General features: G+C 36.3%; 1 protein-coding gene across 10 annotated transcripts in view; it reads right to left on the reverse strand.

Annotated features, from left to right (window-relative positions):
* The window catches only part of CALN1 (calneuron 1), a 521933-nt gene that overhangs the window by 424397 nt on the left and 71280 nt on the right, over positions 1-26256 (reverse strand). For 3 of the 10 annotated variants that reach the window (XM_070231768.1, XM_070231765.1, XM_070231769.1), the window contains one exon: positions 17043-17148. The exons of the other annotated variants lie outside the window; for them this stretch is intronic. In XM_070231768.1, coding sequence (XP_070087869.1) covers positions 17043-17125 — 83 coding nt within the window. In that variant the 5' untranslated portion in view covers positions 17126-17148. The remainder of the gene's footprint in view (positions 1-17042; positions 17149-26256) is intronic. 10 annotated transcript variants of the gene reach the window in all.

The following is a 26256-nucleotide window of genomic DNA, read 5'->3' on the forward strand; positions in this document are numbered from 1 at the left end:
CAGTTTGCAACCAAAAATTGCAGAATATGCAAAGAAACAAGAAAGAATGGCCCATATGGTCCATAGAGAAAAAAAATGAATAGAAACTATCTTTGAATAATCCTAGACATTGAAATTCTAGACAAAGGCTTTAAATGAGCTATTTTTAAAATGTTCAAAGAGCTAAAGGAAACTATGTCTAAAGAACTAAAGGACAATATTCTCCAAGTTGACCTACAGACTCAATGAAATTTCTATCAAAATTTCAACTGCCTCTTTGCAAAACTGTATAGGCTTATCCTAAAATTCATATGGATATTCAAGGGACCTTGAATAGGCAAATAATCTTGAAAAAGAGAGCAAAGATGGAGGACACACTTCTCCTGATTTCAAAACTTACTACAAAGTTATCAAAACAATCTGGTCCTGTTGTAAGAATAGAAATATATATCCATGGAATAGAACTGAGAGTCCACAAATAAAACCCATATATTTGTGGTCAATTGATTTTTGACATGAGTGCCAAGACCATTCATTGTGGAAAGAATAGCCTTTTCAACAAATGGTGCTGGAATAACTGGGTATTCATAATACAAAAGGACAAATTTGGACACCTACTTCACACTATATATAGAAATTAATTTAAAATGTATCAAATACCTAAAGCTAGAGCTCAAACTATAAAACTCTTAGAAGAAAACATAGATGTAAATCTTTGTGACGTTGTGTTAGGCAACAGCTTCTTAAATATGACACAGAGAGCACAAGAAACAAAAGAATAAGTAGATAAATTTGACTTCATGAAAATTAGGAACTTTGTGAATCAAAGGACACTATCAAGAAAGTGAAAAGGCAACCCACTGAATGGGATAAAACATTTGCAAGGCATATATTTGATAATGGTCTAATATCTAGAATATATAGAACTTTTTCAACTCAATAACAAAAACACGAATAACTCATTTAAAAATGGGCAAAGAATTTAAATGGCTATTTCTCCAAATAAGATATACAAATGGTCAATAAGCATATGAAAAGATATTCAACATCATTAGTCATTAGAGAAATGCAAATCAGAACCACAATGAGATCAAAACCCACTAGGATGGCAATAATAGTAATAATAATGATGATTAAATTAATAAGTGTTGGGTAGGATGTGGAGACATTGTAACTCTTGTTCATTGCTAGAGGGAATGTAAAATGACATGGTCACTTTGGAAACAGTTTAGCAATTCCTCAAAGACTTAAACATAGATTTACCATTCAACCTAGCAATTCCACTCCCAGGATATACAAAAAGAATTGAAAACACATGTTCACACAAAAACTAGTACATGAATGTTCATAGCAGCATTATTCATAATAGCTAAAAATTGGAAACAACCCAAACATCCATCAACTGATGAATGGATAGACAAAATATAGTATACCCATACAATAAAATATTATTCAGCCAAATAAAGGAATGAAGTACTGATATATGCTACCACATAGCTGAACCTAGAAACATCATGCTAAGTGAAAGAAATCAGACACAAAAGGTCATATATGACATGATTCCATTTATAAGAAATCCAGAATAGGGAAATCTATAGAGATAAAACATAGATTAGTGATTGCCATGGGATAGGGAGAAGAGAGAAATGAGAGTAATGGGATTTCTCTTGGAATGATGGAAATGCTCTGGAACTAGATAGTTGTAATAGTTGTACAACATTGTGATTACACTATCAACCACTGAGTTATTACTTTAAAATGGTCAGTTTTATGCTATGTGACTTTTATGTCAATTAAACAATTTTTTAATAAATACGTTTTTAAAATATGGATTCTAATTACATTGTTAAAAGGTAAGTATGTGTATTATAATTCCTGGAGCAAAAGTGGGAATATTATACAAAGAGATAGAGTAAAAAGAACAGATAAATTAAAATGGAATACTAAAAAAGGGTTCAAATAACCCAAAATAAGGAAAGAGAGGAGAACAGAGAAATGAAAATCAGAGAATATAAACAAATAAGAAGTAATAGAATTATAGCCACAAATCCAAATATATAATGGTTATATTAAATGTAAATGGTCTAAGCACAATTGAAAAACAGAGATTGCCAGAATGGATAAAGATGATGACCCAACTATATGCTGTCTACAGGAAACTCACTTCAAATATGATATAAATAGGTTAAAAGTAAAAATATGGGAGTGACATCAGCATCATGGCACAGTGTTCTTGCCCAGGACTCTCTCCCTTCCAACATACAACAAAAAGGAGCAACAAGATTCCAACAGAAAATATCCTAATAGCACAGGAATCCTCGGAGAGTCACAGCAGCCAAATGACAGAGGGCAGAGAGGCTGGAGCCCCACTCAGAGGAGCTGGAATGGGGTAACAGAGAACTTTGCCCCCTCCCCTAAAGACTGGAATCGCTGCTGTGGGAGGCTCCATGAGGGAAGGGGTGGGGGAGGGGTCGTGCATCAGTGGGATCACCCAGGACTCCCTAGGGCCCTTAGAGGGAAGCCCTTCAACAGAGATGAAAGCTTTCACATGGGGTGACCTCATCAAGCCAAGACCCCAGGAGACCAGATAGCGGGAATTGATAGGGAAACCAGGGACTGCACGCAGGAGAAAGCACCCCTACGTGGACTTGCACCACTCCATGCCATCTCGGCTGGAGGCATAGGGCTCAGAATATGAGACTCTCAACCCCCATCCAGTGGCTATAGGCTGTAACTGCAACTGAATAATATCACAACAGGAAAACCCTGTTCTCCCACAAGTATCAGGCAGTTCATCAAAACTCCAGACCAGAGAGAAAACAATAAATACCCAGAATTCAGTCCTGAGGACTCAGAAATAAGTAAACTAAACGACAATAAATTAAGAATAGCTATCGTCAAAAAACTCAATGAGGTAAAAGAGAATACAGAGAAACAATTCAACGAGTTCAGGAAGATACTTCACAAAAGAGATTGAAACTTCAAAGAAGAATCAATCAGAAATACTAGAGATGAAAGACGCAACGGAAGAGAAAACAAAATACGGATTCCCTGAATGCTCATGTGGACCCCATAGAGGAGCAAATCAGCATAATTGAAGATAGACATGTTGAATGGCTCCAGACAGAGGAGGAGAGAGAACTGAGACAAAAAAGAAATGAAGAAAGTCTCTGAGTAATATCCAACTCAATGAGGAAATGTGACATAAGAATTATAGGTATCCAAGGAGGTGAAGAGGAGAATGGAGCAGAAAGTGTGTTCAAAGAAATAATAGCAGAGAAGTTCCCAAATCTAGGGGATGAGAGGGAAATGTGTGTGGAGGAAGCTTTCAGATCTTCTAGATTTGTCGATGTAAAAAGACCTACTGCAAGGTATATTGTAGTAAAACTGGCAAAAATGAATGACAAACAAATAATACTCAGGGCAGCAAGGCAGAATAAAATAACCTACAAAGGAACCCCTATCGGACTTTCACCAGATCTCTCTGCAGAAATCTTACAAGCTAGGAGAAAATGGAATGACATATTCAAAACTTTAAAAGATAAAAATCTTCACCCAAGAATACTCTATCTAGCAAAAATATCCTTCAGATATGAGGGAGAAACTAAATCTTTCCCAGACAAATAAAAGCTAAGGGACTTGGTAGCCACAAGAACTCCACTACAAGAAATCCTCAAGAAGGACCTCATACCTGAAAAAAGAAAAAAAGGGAGAAAGTGATCACAAAACAAAGAGTAAGGAGATAGATAGAATCAGAAGAGGACAGCAAATATTCAACTATAGCATTAGGCTAAAGGGAAGGAAAACACCAAAAACAAAGACAATCTTGTCACTTTAACCACAAACTCACAACACAAGTTGGAATAAGATATGAGAATAATAACTTAGGAGGGGAGGAGGAAAGGGACTGAATTGGTTTAGACTAAGGAAATAAGAGACCATCAGAAAATGGACTATGTTATACACGAGATTCTGAATACAAACTTGAGGGTAGCCACTAAACTAAAAAGCAGAACAGAGACACAAAAAATAAACAAGGAAAAAACTAAGAAACACAGCATAAAAAACTGCATAATTCAATGGGTAGACGAAAACACACAGGATGAGAAACAAAGGAAATGCAGGAAAACGAGTGACAGAATGACAGCATTAAACCCTCATACATCAATAATCAGCTTCAATGTAAACGGATTGAACTCTCCAATAAAAAGATGCAGAGTGGCAAGATGGATTAAAGAACAAGATCCAACAATTTGTTGCTTCCAAGAAACATATCTCAGCTGCAACGACAAATACAGGCTCAGAGTGAAGGGGTGGAAGATGATACTCCAAGCTAATGGCAAACAAAAGAAAGCAGGTGTCGCAATACTTATATCAGACAAAGTAGACTTCAAGATAAGGCAGGTAAAGAGAGACAAAGAGGGGCAATATATAATGATAAAAGGGACACTCCATCAGGAATAAATAACACTCCTAAATATCTATGCACCCAACACAGGAGCACCAAAGTTCATAAAGCAACTATTAACAAACCTAAAAGAAGATATCAAAAATAACACAATAATAGTAGGGGACCTCAACACTGCACTCACATCATTGGACAGATCATCCAGACAGGAAATCAACAAGGAAACAGTGGAATTAAACAAAAAGCTAAAACAGTTGGAATTAACAGACATATGTAGAACACTCCATCCAAAAACAGAGAATACACATTCTTTTCAAGTGCGCATGGAACATTCTTAAGGATAGACCATATGTTGGGAAACAAGGCAAGCCTCTATAAATTTTAAAAAACTGAAATAATAACAAGCATCTTCTCTGATCATAATGCTATAAAGCTAGAAATTAATGACAAAAAAAGCTGAGAAAGGGACAAAGATGTGGAGAGTAAACAATATGCTATTGAACAAGCAATGGATCATTGATAAAATTAAAGAAGAAATCACAAAATATCTGGAGACAAATGAAAATGATAACATGCCATACCAAGTCATATGGGATACAGCAAAAGCTATATTAAGAGGGAAATTCTTCACAATACAGGCACACCTTAACAAACAAGAAAAATCTCAAATAAGCAATCTCAAATTACACCTAACTGAATTAGAAAAAGAAGAACAAACAAAGCTCAAAGTCAGCAGAAGGAGAGAAAGGATAAAAATCAGAGCAGAAATAAAAGCTATTGAAACAAAAAAGGCAGTTGAAAGGCTCAATGAAACAAAGGGCTGGATCTTTGAGAAGATGAATAAAACTGACAAACCCCTAGCCAGACTTACGAAGAAAAAAAGAGAGAAAGCTCAAATAAACAAAATCAGAAATGAAAGTGAACAAATAACTACAGACGCCACAGAAATACAACAGACTATAAGAGAATACTATGAAAAACTATATGCCAACAAAATGGATAACCTAGAGGAAATGGATAAATTCTTGGACTCCTAAAACTTCCCAAAGCTTAGTCAAGAAGAAACAGACAATCTGAACAGACCAATCACAAGGCAAGAGATTGAAACAACAATCAAAAATATCCCAAAGAAGGGGCTGGCCCTGTGGCCGAGTGGTTAAGTTCGCGCGCTCCGCTGCAGGCGGCCCAGTGTTTCGTTGGTTCGAATCCTGGGCGCGGACATGGCACTGCTCATCAAACCACGCTGAGGCGGCGTCCCGCATGCCACAGCTAGAAGGACCCACAACGAAGAATATACAACTGTGTACTGGGGGGCTTTGGGGAGAAAAAGGAAAAACAAAATCTTAAAAAAAATATATATATATCCCAAAGAATAAAACCCCAGGACCAGACAGTTTTCTTTGGGAATTCTACCAAACTTTCAGAGAGAATTTAACATCTAACCTTTTTAAGCTGTTCCAAAAAATTAGGGAGGTTGGAACACTTCCTAACACATTCTGCAAGGCCAACATCACTCTGATAACAAAGCCTGACAAGGACAGCACGACAAAGGAGAACTACAGGCCAATACTGCTGATGAACATAGATGCAAAAATTCTCAACAAAATATTGGCAACCCAAATTCAGCAATACATCAAAAGGATCATACATCAGGATCAAGTGGGATTCATACCAGGAACACAGAGACAGTTCAACATCCACAAATCAATCAACGCGATACACCACATCAAGAAATTGAGGAATAAAAACCACGTGATCATCTCAATAAAAGCTGAGAAAGCATTTGACAAGATCTAACAGCCATCTATGATAAAAACTCTTAACAAAATGGGGATAGAAGGAAATTACCTCAACATCATAATAAAGGCCATATGTGACAAACCCACAGCCAACATCATACTCAATGGGCAAAACCTGAGCACCATCACCCTGAGAACAGGAGCGAGACAAGGATACCCAATATCACCACTCTTATTTAACACAGTACTGGAGGTTTGGGCCAGAGCAATTAGGTAAGAGAAAGGAATAAAAGGAATCCAAATAGGGAGTGAAGAAGTGAAACTCTCATGTTTGCAGATGGCATGACCTTATATATAGAAAACCCCAAAGAATCCATTGGAAAACTATTAGAAATAATCAACAACTACAGCAAAGATGCAGGATATAAAATCAACTTACATAAATCAGTAGCATTTCTATACTCTAATAACAAACTAACAGAAAAAGAACTCAAGAACACAATGCCATTCACAATCACAACAAGAAGAATAAAATACCTTGGGGTGAATTTAACCAAGGTAGTGAAAGACCCATACAATGAAAACTATAAGAATTTCCTGAAAGAAATTGATGACGACATAAAGAGATGGAAAGACATTCCATGCACATGGATTGGAAGAACGTAGTTAAAATGTCCATACTACTGAAAGCAATCTACAGATTCAATGCAATCCCAATCAGAATGCCAATGATATTCTTTACAGAAATAGAACAAAGAATCCTAAAATTCATATGGGGCAACAAAAGACCCCAAATTGCTAAAGTAATCCTGAGAAAAAAAACAAAGCTGGAGGCATCACAATCCCTGACTTCAAAACATATTACAAAGCTACAGTAATCAAAACAGCATGGTCCTGGTACAAAAACAGGTGCACAGATCAATGGAACAGAATTGAAAGCCCAGAAATTAAGCCACACAGCTACGGACAGCTAATCTTCAACAAAGGAGCTGAGGACATACCATGGAGAAAAGAAAGTCTCTTCAACAAATAGTGCTGGGAAAACTAGAAAGCCACATGTAAAAGAATGAAAATTGACGATTCTTTTTCACCATTCACAAAAATAAACTCAAAATGGATCAAAGACCTAAAGGTAAGACCTGAAACCATAAGGCTTCTAGAAGAAAATATACGCAGTATACTCTTTGACATCAGTATTAAAAGGATCTTTTCAGACATCATGTCTTCTCAGACAGGGCAAACAATAGAAAGAATAAACAAATGGGACTTCCTGAGACTAAAGAGCTTCTTCAAGTCAAGGGAAAACAGGATTGAAACAAAAAAACAACCCACTAATTGGGAAAAAATATTTGCAAGTCATATATCTGACAAAGGGTTAATCTCCATAATATATAAAGAACTCACACAACTCAACAACAAAAAAATCCAGCAACCTGATAAAAAAATGGGCAGGGGACATGAACAGACATTTCTCCAAAGAAGATATAAGGATGGCCAATAGACACATGAAAAGATGCTCGTCATCATTGATCATCAGAGAAATGCAAATCAAAACTACCCTAAGATATTACCTTACACCCGTTAGAATGGCAAAAATAACCAAAATAAAAAGTAACAAGTGTTGGAGAGGTTGTGGAGAGAAAGGAGCCTTCATACACTACTGGTGGGAATGCAAACTGGTGCAGCCACTATGTAAAACAGTATGGAGATTTCTCAAAAAATTAAAAATAGAAATACCATATGACCCAGCCATCCCACTACTGGGTATCTATCCAAAGAACCTGAAATCAGCAATTCCAAAAGTACCATGCACCCCTATGTTTATTGCAGCATTATTTACAATAGCCAAGATGTAGAAGCAACCTAAGTGCCCATCAACTGATGATTGGATAAAGAAGATGTGGTATATATATATTATGGAATGCTACTCAGCCATAAAAAAGGATGAAATCATCCCATTCACAACAACATGGATGGACCTTGAGGGTATTATGTTAACTGAAATAAGGCAGACAGAGAAAGACAATCTCTGTATGACTCCACTCATACATGGAAGTTAAACATGTAGACAAAGAGAACAGATTAGTGGTTACCAGGGGAAGGTGGGGGTGGGCACAAAGGGTGAAGTGGTGCACCTACAACATGACTAACAAACAATAGTGTACAACTGAAATTTCACAAGGCTGTAAGCTATCATAATCTCAATAAGCAGTTAAAAAAAGTAAAAAGATGGGAAAAAGATATATAATGCAAATATTAATCAAGAGAAAGCTAGAGTTGCTATATTAATGTCAGACAAAATAGACTTCTGAACAAAAAAGTTATCAAGCAAAAGAGGTACATTATATATTGATGAATGAGTCAATTTACCAAGAAGTATAATTTTCTTAAATGTGTGTTCACATTACAATAGAGGTTCAAAATACACAAAGCATACCCTAGTGAAGCTGAAAAAGAGAAGAAGACAAATCACCAATTATAGTTAGAGACTTCATCACTCCTCTCTCGGTAATTGATAGGATAAGTAAGCAGAAAATCAGCAAAAATGTAGACCTGAATAACATCATGAACCAAGTGGATCTAATTTACACTTATAGAGCTCTAAACCCAAGAACAGAATATATATCCTTTGCAAGTAGACATGGAACAGTCACCAAGCTATAATATATCCTGGGCCATAAACCAAACCTTAATAAAGTTAAAATAATTGAAATCATACAGGGTACGATCTAGGATCATAATGGAATTAGACTAAAAATCAGTAACAAAACATTATGGAAAGTCTCTAAATGGGTTAGAAATCATATACCACCCTTCCAAATAATCCACGAGACAAAGAGCAAGTCTCAATGTAAATTAGGAAATAGTTTGAGTTAAACAAAACTTAAAACACATTTGTGGGATGGACCTGTGCTTAGAGGAAAAGTCATAACACTAAATGCTTACATTAGAGCAGAAGAACAGTCTCAAACCAATAATCTGAGCTTCTACCTTACGACCCAAGAAAAAGAAAAGCAAAATAAATAAAAAGCAAGCAGAATAAAGCAAAGAATAAGAGCAGAAATTGATGAAATTGAAAACAGAAAAACAAATCAACAAAGCCGAAAACTGGTTGCTTGAAGCTGGTAAAATTGACAACCCCCTAGTAAGACTGAAAATGAAAAGAACAGAAAGGTCACAAATTATTTGTATCAGGAACGAAAGAAGGGTGTCACTCCAGATCTAGCAGACATTAACAAAGATAATAAGAAATACCAAAGGCAACTCTATGAACATAAACTTGATAGCATGGAATAAAAGTACCAACAAACTACCAAAATCACCCAAGATGAAATAGATAATCTGAATATTCCTGTAACTATTAGAAAAATTGAATTTGTAATTTAAAACCTCCTGAAAAGAAATCTCATCTCCAGGTCCAGATGGTTCCACTATCGCATTTTACCAAACCTTTAAAGAAACAAACACATCAATTCCACACAATTTATGCCAGAATGTAGAAGGAGAGGGAAGATCATCCAACTCATTTTGGGAGGACAACATTACCCTGATAACAAAACTAGAGAAAGTACAATAAAAGAAAACTACAAACCAATATCCCTCATGAACGCAGACGCAAAATTCCTGCAAAAAATTAGCAAATTAAATCCAGCAAAATAGAAAAGGACAATCAACATAACCAAGTGCTGTTCATTTCAAAGCTGATTTAATACTCAAAAAATAACCAATGTAATCCACCACATTAAAAGCCCAAAGGAAAAAAAAGATGATCTCACAAATAGATGCAGAAAAAACATGTGACAAAATTCAATCTCCATCCATAATAAAAACTATCAGCAGACTACGAATACAAGAAAACTTCCTCACCAGATAAAGACTATCTACAAAAAAGCTACAACGTGGTGCCAGCCAGTGGCGCAGCAGTTGAGTTCGCACGTTCTGGTTCGCTGGCCCGGGGTTCGCCAGTTCAGATCCTGGGTGTGGACATGGCACCACTTGTCAGGCCATACTGTGGTAGGCATCCCACATATAAAAACTAGAGGAAGATGGGCACGGACATTAGCTCAGGGTTAGTCTTCCTCAGCAAAAAGAGGAGGATTGGCGGCAGATGTTGGCTCAGGGCTAATCTTCCTCACACAAAAAACAGAACAAAACTACAACCTACACCATGCTTAATGGTGAAAGACTCAAGACTTTCCCCCTAAGATCAGAAAATAGGCAAGAATGCCCACTTTTGCCACCACTATTTATCACTATAATGGAAGTTTTAGAAAGTGCACTAAGACGAGAAGAATAAATAAAAGGCATCTAGTTTGAAAAGAATGAAGTAAAACCGTCCTTATTCACAGATGACGTGTTTGTCTGTGTGGAAAATCAAGAGTCCATAAACAACTCCTGGAACTAAAGCATTCCTTTACTAAGGTCAAAGGAGCTATGATCACAAAAAACCCACATTTCTATATATTAGCAATGAACATTTGGAAACGATTTTTTTAAATCCTATTGATGTAATTACAAAAAATAAAATAGTTATAAATCTAAGAAAACATTTACAGGATCTCTGTATGGAATAATAAAAAAAATGATGAAAGAAGTTAAAGAAGACAAACAAATGGAGAGACATACTATGTTCATGGATTTGGAGACTTTATAGTACAGATGTCAGTTATCTCCAAATGTGTATAATTTAATGTGATTCTAATAAAAATCCCAGAAGGTATTTCTGTAGACATAGACAAGGTGGTTCTAAATTTCATATGTAAAGGCAAACAAACTAGAATACACAACAATTTTGAAAAAGAAAAGTAAAATCAGAGGAATGACACTCTCTAATTTCAAGACATTATAGAAATACTCTAATCAAGACAGTGTAGTATTGGCAAAGGGATACACGTGTGATGGGTATGGCTACAAGAGATTAGCTTGAGGAGATTTCTCTGGGTCATAAATAGATATTCTGTTTCCTGATTGTGATGCATAACAAATCTATGCATGTGTTAAACGTTATAGAACTGAACATGAAAAGTCACATTTACTAATTCACATATAGTAATCTAAAAACTAATTTAAAAAAGAAAAAAAGATAAACAATTTACCATATATGTATATATCTGTTTCTCAACTCCATTCTGTTTCATCAACTTATTTGTCTTTCTTGAGACCAATACAAAACTCGTATTTGCCATAGCTTTGTAATAAGTTATGATATCAAGTATTGTAAGCCCTCCAACATTGTTCTTCTTTTTGAAAGTTATTTTGGCTGTTTTAGGTCCTTTGCATTTTCATAAGAATTTTAGAATCAGCTGGTCAATTTTTATAGAAAAAGTCCTGCTAAGATTTTGATTGGAATAGCATTTAATACATAGATTAATTTGGAAAGAATCAACATTTAACAATATAGAAAGTTCTAATCCATAAAACAATATCTCTCTCTTTTAAATTAGGTATTCTTTAATTTCTCTCAGCAATGTTTTACAGTTTTCAGTACGTAGATCTTAGTCTTGGTCATATTTATTTTATATTTTTATATTTTTATTTATTTTTTTACTAATGCATAGAAATACAAATAACTTTTGGATATTGGTCTTGTATATTGCAACTTGCTAAACTCATTACTTCTAGAAGGTTCTTCACAGATTCAGTTAAAGAAAAACCAAAATGGAGACCACAGTGTGAGTATACCCCTAAGCCAACCACCCATAGCCACGTAGCCAAAACTGAAACTGTCCTGATTTCTTCCAAATGCTGACTCTGACCTTAAATAGAACTTAAGCCTTCTTCACATCAACACAGCCTTGCAGCTTCTGAGCCAGCCATCCACAGACAAGTAAGCTTAAGTAGAGCTACTACTCTAGAAGGAACGTAAGTTTCTAGTAACCTACAAAACAATGCACTTCCTTATTCATGCTTTACAAACTGCACTGAAACTGCTGAGAGCTGAGTTTCTTACCACTTTTGATTTTGAAGTCTCCCTATTCAGCTTGTTTCTTGCTCAATAAAATATTCATATCAAGCAAAACTCTCTAAACTTTCTTTTGACAATTTTATTAGATTTTCCTCATAGGTGAGTATGGTAGGCAAATTCTAACATGGCCCCCATGACTCTCAACGTCCAGTATTCATGCTTTTGTGTAATCCTTTCCCTTGCAGTGAAGACAGTTCCTGTGACTTGCTTCCAACCAATAAAATATGGCAAAGGTGAAGGGATAAGTTTAAAATTCACAGTTGCAGAAGTAATTAAAATATCTAATCAGTTGACTTTAGTTTCATCGACAGGGAGATTATCCTGGATGGGCCTGAACTAATTAAGTGATCCTTTATAGGTCAGAGACCCAAAGCAATAGAGCACGCCCTCTGTCACTGGCTTTGAAAGAGCAAGCTGTCATGAATTCTATAGCCTCAAGGAAATTAATTTTGCCAGCAACCTAAAGGAGCTTGAAAGAAGATCCTTCCCTGGTGAGACAAGAAATAGTCTTTTTGAGCCACCGAATGTGTAGTAATTTGTTATGCAGCAATAACAAATCAACACAACAACCATGTTATCTGTAAATAAAGACAGCTTTAATTTTTCCTTTCCAATATGGATGCTTTTATCTTTATTTGTCAAAATTTTGTAAAGAATTTTTGCATGAAGTATGTTGTTCTATAGTTTTCTTGTCCTATTTTTGTCTATTTTTGAAAAATCAGAATAGTGCTGAGTTGGAAAGTATTTTCTGATTTTAAATTTTCTGTAGGAGTTTATGTAGAATTGGTATTGTATCTTGAGTAAAATTCACCAGTGAAGTCATCTGACTCTGGAGTTTTCTTTATGGGAATATTTTTAACCACAAATTTATTTTTCAAACTGAAATAGGACTTTTTAGATTGTGAATTTATTTTTTAGAGGGCTTTGCTTGTTTGTGTCTGTTGAGAAACTCATCCATTTCATTTAAGTTGTCAAATTTATTGGCAAAAAGTTATTCACAACATTCTATTGTTCTTTTATTCTGTACAATCTGTAGTGATATTACCTCTTTCATTCCCAATGTTAGTAACTTTTGGCTTCACTTTTTTTTTCCTGACAGGCTAGCTAAAGGTTTATAATTTTATTGATTTTCTCAAAGAATCAGCATTTGGTTTCATTGATTTCATCTATTGTTCTTCTATTTTATTGATTTTTTTCTGATCTTTAGTATTTCCTTCCTTGCTTTGAATTTATTTTCTCTTCTTTTTCTAGTTTCTTAAAGTAGAAGTTTAGATCACTGGTTTGAGACCTTTCTTCTTTTCTAATATGTATATTTAATGCTATAAATATTTCTTTACATACTGCTTTACCTGCATCCCACAAATTTGATATGTTGCATTTATATTTTCATTCAGTTCAGTATACTTTCCAGTTTGTCTTTTGAGGTTTGTTTGCTTTTTTTTTTTGAGGAAGATTAGCCCTGAGCTAACTACTGCCGATTCTCCTCTTTTTGCTGAGGAAAACCAGCCCTGAGCTAACATCCATGCCCATCTTCCTCTAACTTATACGTGGGATGCCTACCACAGCATGGCTTTTGCCAAGCGGTGCCATGTCTGCACCCAGGATCCAAACTGGTGAACCCCAGGCCGCTGAGAAGCAGAACTTGCAAACTTAACTGCTGCACCACCGGGCTGGCCCCTGTCATTTGAGTTTTTGGCTCATATGTTATATATATAGAAGTGCATATTTATTTCCCAAACATTTTAGGATTTTCCCAAATATCTGCCTGCTGTCGATTTCTAATTTAATTACATGTGATCAATGAACATATCTTGTATGATTTGAATTCTTTTAAAGCTATTTACTATTTATAGCCTGAAATATTGTCTATCTTTGTAAATCTTCCATATTCACATAAAAAGAATGTGTATTCTGCTTTTGTTAGATGGAATATTCTATAAGTTCCAATTACATCAAGTTGAATGATGGTATTATTCACATCAAGTTTGAGAGAGTGTTAAAATTTCCAACTATAATTGTAGATACATCTATTTCTCCTTGAACCTCTATCAATTTTGACTTCATGCATTTCGAAACTCTACTGCATGAGTTGCTCGTCACTGAGCTGAGGCCCAGGAATCCTTCACACGCTAAGTTGGGGCAATCATAATGCTCAATTTGCTTCCTGTTTCTCAGGTTTCACTGTTCTTCCCTGCCTTATTATAATACCTTGAAAACCATTGTTTCATAAACTTTTGCAGTTTCTGGTGCTATTGTTTAATTTGGGAGGGTAAATTCAATTTATACTATTCCTTGACCAGAGCAAAAGTCTCTTAAAACTCCATTTTTTAATTAAATATGTTCACTTCTTGTGTTTGATCAGCATGAGCAATTCCAGAGAATCTTGGACAAGATTTGATCCAATTACTGATTTACCTAGTAACTACTCCAGGGAAAACTAGTTCTAGACTTAGGGGTACCTGGGAAAGCTAATAATTTGGTTACTTTTCAAAAAAATTTTCTTTCAACATCGGCCAACGTATAGTGGGAATGTGGGTACTTACATTTCTGTTTTGGAGTTATCAAAATAAGGAATTTCTTGCATGTATTGAATGTGACAAAACATTATAACCTTTGTCCTTTTGAATTATTATCAATTTGTGTGTTTTGCCATCCCACAGAGTTGGCTAGAATTAATACCTCTCTGAAAAATAAAGAAATAATTTACGTGAAATTGATTTTGAAGTCTTGTTCAAAATGTTTAAATATTAGGATTTCCCAGTTTTTGATCTTTGGAAGAATCTATTAAGACTCATGATCTATCTATGAGCTCCTTTATATATCCCATCCTTTCTTGCAGTTGAATTGGTGCCAGGTGACTAGCTCTGGTCAATGAAATGTGTGCTACAGTGATATGTACCACTCCCAGATCAAAGCAGTTAAAAGTTAGTGTGTTTCCTCTTTTTCCTCCCCTGCAATATGACCCTGGAGGCCCTATGCACCCCATGACATAGCTCCTAGATGGGGAAGTATGTCTCCATCTGTATCAGATTTCATGGGAGTGACACATACACTTTATTTATTAAGCCATTAAGATATTAAGTTACTATGAGAAAGTCTATCCTAATAAATATAGTTTATTCTTATTTTCTCTGATAATAAGACAGTTTTAAAAGGATCTATTAGATGGTTTAACCTTAGATAAATTACATTCAATTAATGACCACGGTGCTAGCTAACAGTTATGTTAGCTAGCATGCCATGTGCCAGACACTGGGCTAAATGCTCTCTATGAATTATCTCATTTAATATAAAAGTTATACCAGGAAAATTATTCAACCTCTGTAAATAGCACTATGCCATTCATTACCTTGTTTCAGAATTCTGACTGACCAAGACTGCCAACTCTAGGTAACTGTCAGCTTTTCTCTGGTCACAGTTTTGGTGACACAGACCAAGTTTCACCTTGCAACTTGTGCAAACACATTCACAAAAATATCCAACAGAAATAGGACTCTACCAATGAGGAATTTCTTCACATTATTTGAAGGTACTTCATATTTCAGTTATAGCAGTACTAATTGATATTGTACCAGTTACATGAAGTGTTGTGTGTGGAAATTCAAGTTAACTGCCATCACATTTCTCATTTATTTCAGTAATGTTTTAGCACTCCATAGAGATATAGATGATAGATAGATAGAGAGAGATCGATATAGTTCTATATCTACATATCTATAACTATACGTATGTATGTATGTATCTATGTGAGCCCTAAACAGTTGTCCAGCTGGTATGTCCCTTAATATGATTCTGATGCAGGGGCATGGAGGCTGCAGGGACCTGAAAACTACGTGGCCACCTCTCAGTGCATGAGAACATTTTCTGAGGCTGTCAGCATCCTGCCAACTCTCTTCCCCATTCATGCAGCTCCTCTTTCTGCTTCAATTCACTGCAAGTCTTATTATGCAAGGAACCAAGTATGCCTCCCAGTATACGCTGTAGAAGGAAAATTATTGTAGATAGGATATTTATTATTGAAATATAATATATGAAAAGCATTGTAGATAGAGAGTTGGAAGCAGTGCATATTGTTTTTATTAATTCCATGAATTCTCTGACAGAGTCAGGAAATCCAACCATCAGAAAAATGGAAGATCCTATAGAGGTTGTACAGCTCCAGGCCAAATGTGTACAAGTCAAACTCCACAAATTGGCAAATGCCAAGCTTCAATAAGAATAAAGAAGCCAAACATGAGGCCTATGAGATGACATCACAACATGCAGGAAGGGACATATGGTTCTAAAGTCTCAAAGAAAGAGCCTACTCTTGGAGATGACGTCTTAAGAAACAGAAGTAAATTGTAGAAATCGTGTACTTGGTGCTGTCATAAAGGATATAGGAATGCACAGACTTTGTGAGGCTGGGGCAGGGAGAGAAAAAATCAAGGTGAAGGCAGAGGTACAAGTGCGGAAATGAGGAGAAAGGAAGGAAACATCTGACAGCAGAATAAAAGTGCACGTGAGAGGCAATAAAGAGCGGACGCTTCATTGAAAAATAAATCAAAGCTTTGATATGAGAGAAAAATTAAAAGAGCTCTCCCTATATTAAAATGCAGAAATAAAGATATAAACATGTTGAAGTAAAAATGTATTACGTACGTAGGACAAAGAAATGAAGATGCACCTGAGAATTATAGGTGTTCCCAAGAAATAAACCAAAACTACTCAGGAGAGATAATAATAAAAAAAATAAGAAAATTTTGGGAAATGATTAAAAAACAGGTATGAAAATCAGTGGGTATCATATTTTTCTGGAAAAATTAATAAGAAGAGACTCTCATGTAGATATGTGCTGGTAAACTTTTTGAAATTCAGAGATGGGGGAAATTAACTGGAATGTACAGGCAAAACACAACACAATCCAAAAAAAACCCAAAGACTCTTGGAAGGACTCTAAGATGAATCAAACCTGTAAGTCTTGTTGTTAAGCCCTGAAGTTGACTGGAGTCCCTGGGCATTGCTCAGCTGTGTCCCAGCACTGGCCACATCCATGAGAATCAGCAACAGAATCTTTCCTGTTAGACATCAGAGAGTCACAGGAGAGGAGGCATCACCTTGATGATGAAAGGAGAAAAATGTCTTCACCTTTGTCCCTAGCAGTACAGAACTTAATTCACACACCCCCATGTGATACCCACCCTGATATCGGTTCCCCCACATTAAACCCAGCATATGTGGAGTTAAAACCAAAGCACTCATTCCCTGCTTACTCTCTGGCTTCCTGGCTCCAGAATCCACTATCCTCCGTGGAGACAGACACAGCCAAGGACAAGCACCTGGATTTGTTGTCTCCTCCTCGCAAGATACTGGCTGGTGGGAAAGCTGCTGACAAGCAAGGTCACGGGCTCCCTCCTCTCTGCAAGTAGTCTCAAGGCCAAAGACAGGCTGCTGGGAAAGCTCTGATTAGCAAGGCCATATGCTGCCCCTCCTCTACCTAAAACCCCAATAAAAACCCTTGCTTTTAGCTTTTTGGGGAGTTTGGGATTTCAGTGTTAGCTGCCCTCTCTCCTTGCTCAGTGCTGTGCAATAATAAAATTCCTACTTTCTTCCACCACATCCGGTGCCAGAGATTGTCTTGCTGTGCAACAGGCAAACTCACTTCAGGTTCGATATAAATTTGTCGACCCCAATGGGACAATGTCCCAAGTGGACATCTCACCTGTGGTTCATCGGCCCCTGGCTAAAAGGCTCTCTTGGAAGCTGTCCTGCAGCTGCCTGAGCCCATTGTCTCAGGGACAGCCCCAAGTGACCGGCTATTAGCCAGATGTCCTTGGCCCACGGCGCTTTTGCTTTGGTAGTGGAAGAAACTAGGTTCAGGCCTTAGGAAGACATCTCTTGTAAGTAGCTGGTAGTTTTTGTTTTTGTCCTTGTGCTAACCTTTTCCAACAGGACCAGCCAGAAATAATGGGTACCTGGCAGCCCTCTGGGCTCTGTTTGTTTTGAAGTCGCAGTGCCCCAGCCAGATTTTGGTAAGTCCCCTGGGTGTGCACAACCAAGGTCCCTTGTCATTGCTCATTTGGGAAGATCTGCATATTGGATCATCATTTGTTGGATGCCCCCCGAGTGTAGGGTACGGACTAAGCTGGGACTGGAAGCATTCTGGTTTTTGGTTTTTGGTTTTGGTTTTGGTCTTTGTTTTGGCTTCCATTTGTGGCTGAGGGTTTTTGGGAGAGCGTGCTTGTTTGGTGTTTGTTGTTGTTTGTCTGTTTGCCTTTTCTTTTAAAAGTGTTAACATGGGAGGTGCCACATCTATTCCACCTAAGAACCCCTTGGGAAAAACTGGCTGACTGGTCGACCTATAGCTATAAGCCAATGTCTGAAGAGGGATAATCTTCTTTAGTAACACCACGTGGCCACAATATTCTTTAGACTCTGGAGGAAGAAAAAAGACCAAATGATGGATCCTTACATTGGGAAACTTTTTAGAGAGTTCTCACGATAAACATCTGTTTTATTGGTACCTATGAAAAGACCAAATTAAAAGGAAAATACAATGACTACTCTTAAGAACTTAAACTTGGAGTCTCAGCTTCTTCTTCTGGTCTTACAGATGCTAATGAAAACATTAAGTTAACAAAGAGAAATCAGAAAGGAAAGAGTCACAGGACTCATTCCAACAGGATGGAAGTCTTTTGCTAGTTATTAAAAAGGAAAATGGGATAAATGGCACAAATATAAATAAAACTAAAACAAGGTTTTAATAAAACACTGCCTAAGGTTGGATGGGCTAAAGGGACCCCTATTGGCCCCCCAACATTAAAGGACATCAGACAAACCTGTTCTATTCACCCCAGTTTGAAAAATTTTAAAAGGTCAGAAGACAGAAATCACAATTAAAAAACCTGACCAGCAATTGTTTGGGGCAACAGTTAGGCTACTAAGGTTAATAAGACTATAAAAATTAAAGTGTTTAAGCTAATATCATATGAAGAGGTTATGTCAACTTTGCCTGGATATTTGCTTTGGGAGTAAATGTTATGTCTAACTGGGAATGCTTCCCCGTCACAATATTTTAATACCAAAACTTGTTAATGGAATTCTAACATAAGTTATAATTAGAAGTATAAGAGTTGAAAAATTAAGATAAAGTTTTGTAAAAATTGATATACTTAAATGGACAGTTTCAGTTTACCCAAATTGGTGTATTTACATATGCAATTGGAAAAAGCCAGCTACAACAACAGAAAGCTTATTTTCATCTTTTGAGGCTTCTAGATAAAATCAGACTTTACTGCCTCTTTAAGAGAAAATAACTAAATAATTAAACATCCCAGCAGCTGAACCCAAATCTGCTGCTTTTGTCTACTCTCTTGCTGAGCTTCCCAGCAAGCTTCGCTTCGCTTCAACTCCCCCAAATTCCTGATCTAAAATTGAACAAGTGAAAATAAGTAAACTTCTGAGATAATTTGGAATTGTAATGGCCATTCTGGGAAACTCTGTTTCAGAAAAGAAAGGATTTAAAATCTCTTATAATGAAATTCAGGCTTTAATTAATATGCAATACTTCTAAAAGACAAAGTTATTTTAACATGATATAAAATGATCTTTGATGAATAAAAGCCTGTTTAAGTTTGCTGGTTTGATTTAAAATAGACATGTCCTCAAAGTTATCAGTGCCGGATATGATGCAGACATACAGCCTGGGTTTCCTGGTCAAATGAGCTCATGTCATCTCTGCTACAAAATTCATCAGCAAAACTAATGACTCAGTATAATACCTGATTTTGTTTAATGTCTCATGAGGTTTTTGTAGATGATCTAACGATAATTGCAAAAGACAGGTAAACTAAATAAATGTAGAATAAAAGTTTTTGGAAAAACTTTTTAACAATAATTATATGTATTATGATGTATATACTTAAAATGACTTAAGATAATGGTTAACTGCTTTAATGTCACATGAAGTTTTTAAGAGTAATTTAAACATAATTGTTAAAACTGGGTAAGAGTTTTAAGTACAATAATTATGTTTTATAGTTTGCATACTTAAAAAACAGCTTCCAAAATCTTTTTGGAAACAAACTTTATAGCTTTACTAAATTAAGTTAAATAATAACAGTTACTACTAACCATAGATTTGTCTGCCTTTGGTTTCTTATATCAAAGAAACTGAAAAGTGCTTAGGTTTATTGATAAACATGTTTTATGTATGCTGAGGAATTTCCTTTGAGAAATCATATATTTCTAAAAGATCTGTATACAAGGAAATAAAATATATGTTTTCATGGGGCTGGCCCTGTGGCCGAGTGGTTAAGTTCGCATGCTCCACTGCAGGCAGCCCTGTGTTTCATTGGTTCGAATCCTGGGTGTGGACATGGCACTGCTTATCAAACCACGCTGAGGCAGCGTCCCACATGCCACAACTAGAAAGACCCACAATGAAGAATATACAACTGTGTACCAGGGGGCTTTGGGGAGAAAAAGGAAACAAATTTTAAAAATCTTTTAAAAAAAATATATGTTTTCAGTAAAAAGGTATAAAGAATAAAAATATTTTTGTTTCTTTAGTTAAGAAAGATAAATTTGGGGGCTGGCCTGGAGGTGCAGCCGTTAAGTTCGCATGTTCTGCCTTGGTAGCCCAGCGTTCGTTGGTTCAGATCCCGGGTGTGGACATGACACCACTTGGCAAGCCATGCTGTGGCAGGCGTCCCACATATAAAGTAGAGGAAGATGGGCACGGATGTTAGCTCAGGGCCAGTGTTCCTCAGCAAAAAGAGGAGGATTGGCAGCAGGTGTTAGCTCAGGGCTAACCTTCTTCAAAAAAAAAAAAAAGATAAATTTGGCCTTAAGTACTGGGACAAATTCTGAATGTAAAAAAAGCAACAAACAGTTTGTGAAAGTAAAACTCTGTGAAATTTTGTGCATGGTCAAGTTGGCTAAGATTAAAGTGAATCCAATTAAGTAAATAAATTTATATGTCAAAAGTAAACTGGTACAAAATTAAAACTTGGTCTCCTCTTTCTTAAAAGGATAATTTTCCTAAGCTTTTAATATGCTCTCCATAAAAAGATTATAAAAAGGTTTTTTCACTCTTTTAACTCTGTTTCCCCTTGACTGTTTCTGTTGTCACTTTGAATAGATACCTAAACAAGGTTTCACAGTGAGCTCTGTTTCCTATCTGAACAAATGTTTTAAAGCTTTTAATATTTTTGACAAGCTCCCTGCCCCCAACAAAAATATTCAAGTCCTGAATAAAAGCTTTCTTTTGACTTGGAAGAGAAAGGAGTGTTTCTCTGGGGATTTTCGAAAGGCCCCTGAGACTTCTTGGAGAGATTTGCTCTCTTCCTCTAAGAAAAAGTGCTCAACTAATTAGTCTTGTTTGGCATAATAGACTATATGGGAAGCATTGTCAGATAAGTAATGACAAACTTTCTTCAATGGTATTATGTAAATGAGTGTTATTGATGTAAGTATTTTTCTAAATTACGTAAAATTCTGATCGGTTCTGATTGTCAGCCATAATTCTGGTTATTACATCAAAATGTTGTATATCACAGAGATGGTCAAATGTCTTTGTCAATTACCATTTTTGAATGTTCTGTCATTTACAGACAGTTGTTTTACTCTGATATTTTTGCAAATATGTTTCATCTTTAGAGAAATTCATGGAGAGGACTCTGGTGCTTACTCTAGAATACAGGTTCCAATAAACTTTCAGGTTATAAAACTGAACTGGATAAGAAATTACAGAACTCTAACAGAGAAACTGATAATTTCATGAAACTGCTAACAAGATTAAGATCAAGAACCAAGTATAAGGACAGAATAAACTGATAGAGATGATTATAATTTTTTATGGCTTTTTGCTTGAGATAGTGTTGATTTTTGATTTTTTTTCAGATTTAAGAAAACCTTTTTTTCTATTCTCTTAAGGAACTATGACTTATAGCAATTTGTAAGCAAAATTGAAGCATTTATCTTTTTCTCTCTGAGCCCTCCAAAATGTAAAAACTCCTGATGAGTAAGTATTCTTATTCTCAAGGCAATATGGTTGTTTTCATAAGTCCAATAAGAATCTGTTCTTCTTATAACAGGACACAATTGGAAACACTGGTTATAATACCAAGGCTTTGATTGGAATGTCATATTTGAGAGAAACATATAGACTCGGATATGACAAGACAGCTTTTAAGGAATGAAGGTTGAAATTCTGGAATAAAGTCACTTGGAAATATTGGCCTGGTACTGTGCTTATGGGTTCAGTGACCTGGTAAGGTTGAGCAAAGAATGTCACTGCCTCTGGCAGGCACAAGGAACCTCAATATTTTGGGCACCTCACAAAGAGAGGGATTCACCCAAATCTGCAGGTACTACAGGTAGAATCTGATGACAAGTTCTTGGCATGGCTTTCCTGGCCTTGAGAGGCCTTTAAAGTTCAACCTGAGATTCCTTATAAAGTTCCAGCAAAGCAGATTTAAAAGAGCCTATATAGTCAATTACTATTCTTGCTGTACTTGTGTAAGTAATTATGCCCAATTAATTAAAACTAGACTTATTTTGCAAACCAGTTAGTCTTAATTTGGCTATGTCTAGTGAAGTAGAGGATGAGTTTAGAGAAAAAGATTATGTTTCAATAGAAACTATAATACACATTTGTGGATATTGGATTTTGGTTTTGTCAATTGTCTTTTAAGATTTTTGTTACATCTCTTAACTGAACTGGATCCTGAATTCTTTTAGTCTCCTGAAATATCTAGCTAGAAACCTCCAAACTAACATTTTCATGTTTTTTCCCATCATTTTCATTCAGAATCAGTGAAAACCAAATCTGCCCTTTTTCCTGAAGCCTTGCAAACTGAAGCTGGAGGACTTAATATAAACTTAGGAGAGATTCATGTCTACTGCTCTGTAAGCCACTCAGAAAGCTACCTGAGTGCCTGATGACACCATCAGAGACATTTCAAACTGCAAAAGATGCTTCGACCTTAACTTCTAGAAATATTGATTGGCTTCCCCCTAGGCTCAAGAACTAGTTTACAATTTGCTCCAACAATTAACCTTGTTTTTCTCTTTTTGTTTCTCTAGAAAAACTTCTTATGAAATACCTGGTTACTTACATGATACAGGCCTAACTTTGGGAGCTTGCTTGCATCACCACCTTATTAAAAGACTGGTTCAGTGGGATGAAACAACCTACACCCCATTTCATCAGGAAGTAGCTAGATTGGTCACTGCCTCAAATCCCTCAAGACTGAGGGATGGACATAAAATAGGAGGGAATTGATACCAACCCTGATATCAGTTCCCCCACATTAAATCCAGCATATGTGGAGTTAAAACCAAAACACTCCTTGCTCAGTGCTGTGCAAAAATAAAATTCCTACTTTCTTCCACCACACCCAGTGTCAGAGACTGGCTTGCTGTGCAACAGGTGAGTGAACTCACTTCAGGTTCGGTAGCACAGGGATCATGCTGGGAAGGAGTAGGGGTGAGTTTTTATACTGAAGAGGAGAAAACCATTGTCTAAATATTGGTTCCTGCCCATATAGAGAAAAAGTGATGATTTCATAACTCATTTCCAATCCATACTGTAGCCAAGGGTAGGGATGTAGAGCAGTTGGCCCTATTGTCACATTATTAACACAACAATCCACATTTCTTGTGCATAATTGCATCCCTGAGTATGACTTAGAGAAAGAAGGAGGCAAAATGCACTCCCCATTATGAGCAGATTAAATTGTGTTTAATAAAATAGTTTTCTTCTTTTATATGAACTTACACTGAACTATCTCTGGGAATTACTGTTTGTCCCTGGGAGGTAAGCAAGTGTTTGCAAATGCATGCAGGAGTGTGTATTCTCTCCAATATTCACTCCTAGGAGACCAGAAGACTGCAGGGAGAATGAAAGCATATGTTGATTTCAACAAATAGTGCTGGAACAGTTGGACATCCAAATGCAAAAAAATGAACCTAGACACAGAACTTATACCTTTCATAAAAATTTATTCAAAATGGATGATAGACCTAAATGTAAAACACAAAACTATGAAGTTTCTAGAAAAAAATATAGGAGAAAATCTAGATGATCTTGTGTTTGGTAATGAGCTTTCAGATAAAATACCAAAAGCATGCTCCATGAAAGAAAAACTTGATAAGTTGGACTATATTAAGATTAAAATCTTTGGGGCCAACCCCGTGGCCGAGTGGTTAAGTTCGCGCCCTTGACTATGGTGGCCCAGGGTTTCTCTGGTTCGGATCCTGGGCACAGACATGGCACCACTCATCAGGCCATGTTGAGGCGGCATCCCACATGCCACAACTAGAAGGACCCACAACTAAAATATACAACTATATACTGAGGGGATTTGGGGAGAAAAAGCAGAAAAAAAAAAAAAGATTGGCAACAGTTGTTAGCTCAGCTGCCAATCTTTAAAAAAAAAAGATTAAAATCTTCTGCTCTGCAAAAGACAGTGTTAAGAGAATGAAAACTACAGATTGGGAGAAAATATTTGAAAAACACATATCCGATAAAGGACTTACAGCCAAACTATACAAAGAAAATTTGAAACTCAACAATAAGAAAATAATCTAATGAAAACAATGGGGAAAAGATTTGAACAGACACCTCAACAAAGAAAATATACAAAGGGCAAACAAGCATATGAAAATATGGTCCACATCATATGTAATCAGGGGATGCAAATTAAAACAATAATGAGATATCACCACACACTTATTAGGATGGCTAAAATCCAAAAACAAAAATGATGATACCAATTGCTAGTGAAAATGTGAAGCAACAAGAACTTTCTTCTTTGCTGGTAGAATGCAAAGCTGGTACAGCGCCTTGGAAGACAATTTGGAAGTTTCTTACAAAGCTAAACATAATCTTATCGTATCATCCAGCAATCATGCTCCTAGGTATTTACCCAACTAATTTGAAAACTTATGTCCAGACAAAAATTTGCATGAAGATTTATAGCATTAGATTTATTTATAAATGTATTTATGTACACATATATAAACATAAAAATATATAGATTTATAGCAGCTTTATTCATAATCACCAAAATCTGGAAGCAGCAACAAACAGTGGTACATCTATATAATGGAATATTATTCAGCAATAAAAAGAAATGAGGTATCAAGCCACAAAAAGACATAGAAGGATCTTAAATGGATATATGTAAATGAAAGGAGCCAGTCTGAAAAGGCTACATACTGTATCATTCCTACTATGTGACATTCTGGAAAAGGCAAAATTTTAGAGACATAAAAAGATCAGTGGTTTCCAGAAGTTCAGGGATAATGGAGGAAGGTCGAATGGGTGAAGCACAGGGTATTTTTCAGGGCAGGGAAACTACTCCACATGATACTGTAATTGTGGATATGTGACAATATGCATTTGTCAAAATACACTGAACTTGAGCACAAAGAGTGAACCTTAATGTATGCAAATTTTTAAAAATCATTTAGGAGGTCAGTAAACTCCCAGGATGAGATGCAGAATGTGACAGATCAATCTGTATTACAAATGTTTGAAACAACCTCACCAAAGGGAGTGCTGACACAAGTAACTATGGAAATGAGCGGAGTTTGTAAAACTAAAGGCGATGGAACTATACATAGCATTTGAGTTCATTTCCCACAGGTGTGTGTGTCAACAATCCTGATACTACTATACATGGATACTGCAATTAGACTATTACGTAAAGGGATGGTGGATGGTGGGAGCCAGACTTCTCTCTGTTGAAGTGGGAGCTTACAGATAAGTAAGAGGAAGATGCTAGAGAGATCCATGTGGTACTGGAGTAGAGTTGGAGACATCAGTATAAACCCATGTTTAGCTTTATGTAGATACAGATGGTTACATACAGAAATATGTATAGATGTGTGTATATGCAAAGGTTACTACACACACAGATATATTTCCTTGCTCTGTCAGTTGAGAGGGCCTAGAAGCAACCATACCTCAGTAGCAACAAGCACAGCAAGGGCTCAGATCTTGGTTTCTAATACCATTCTTTAATAAAAGAAACCAGGCCAGGAAACGGGGTCAAGAAATACACAAGATGAGCCTGGAGCATCTTGTGGTGCCAGAAAGTAAGGAAGTGCTCAAAACACAGGAGCCCAGAGCTCCCAGTGGCCAAGGCTGCAACCATTTGAGCAAAAAAAAAAAAAGT

The sequence above is a fragment of the Equus caballus genome, chromosome 13, assembly GCF_041296265.1.
Source record: "Equus caballus isolate H_3958 breed thoroughbred chromosome 13, TB-T2T, whole genome shotgun sequence".
In the NCBI taxonomy this organism is placed as follows: domain Eukaryota; kingdom Metazoa; phylum Chordata; class Mammalia; order Perissodactyla; family Equidae; genus Equus; species Equus caballus.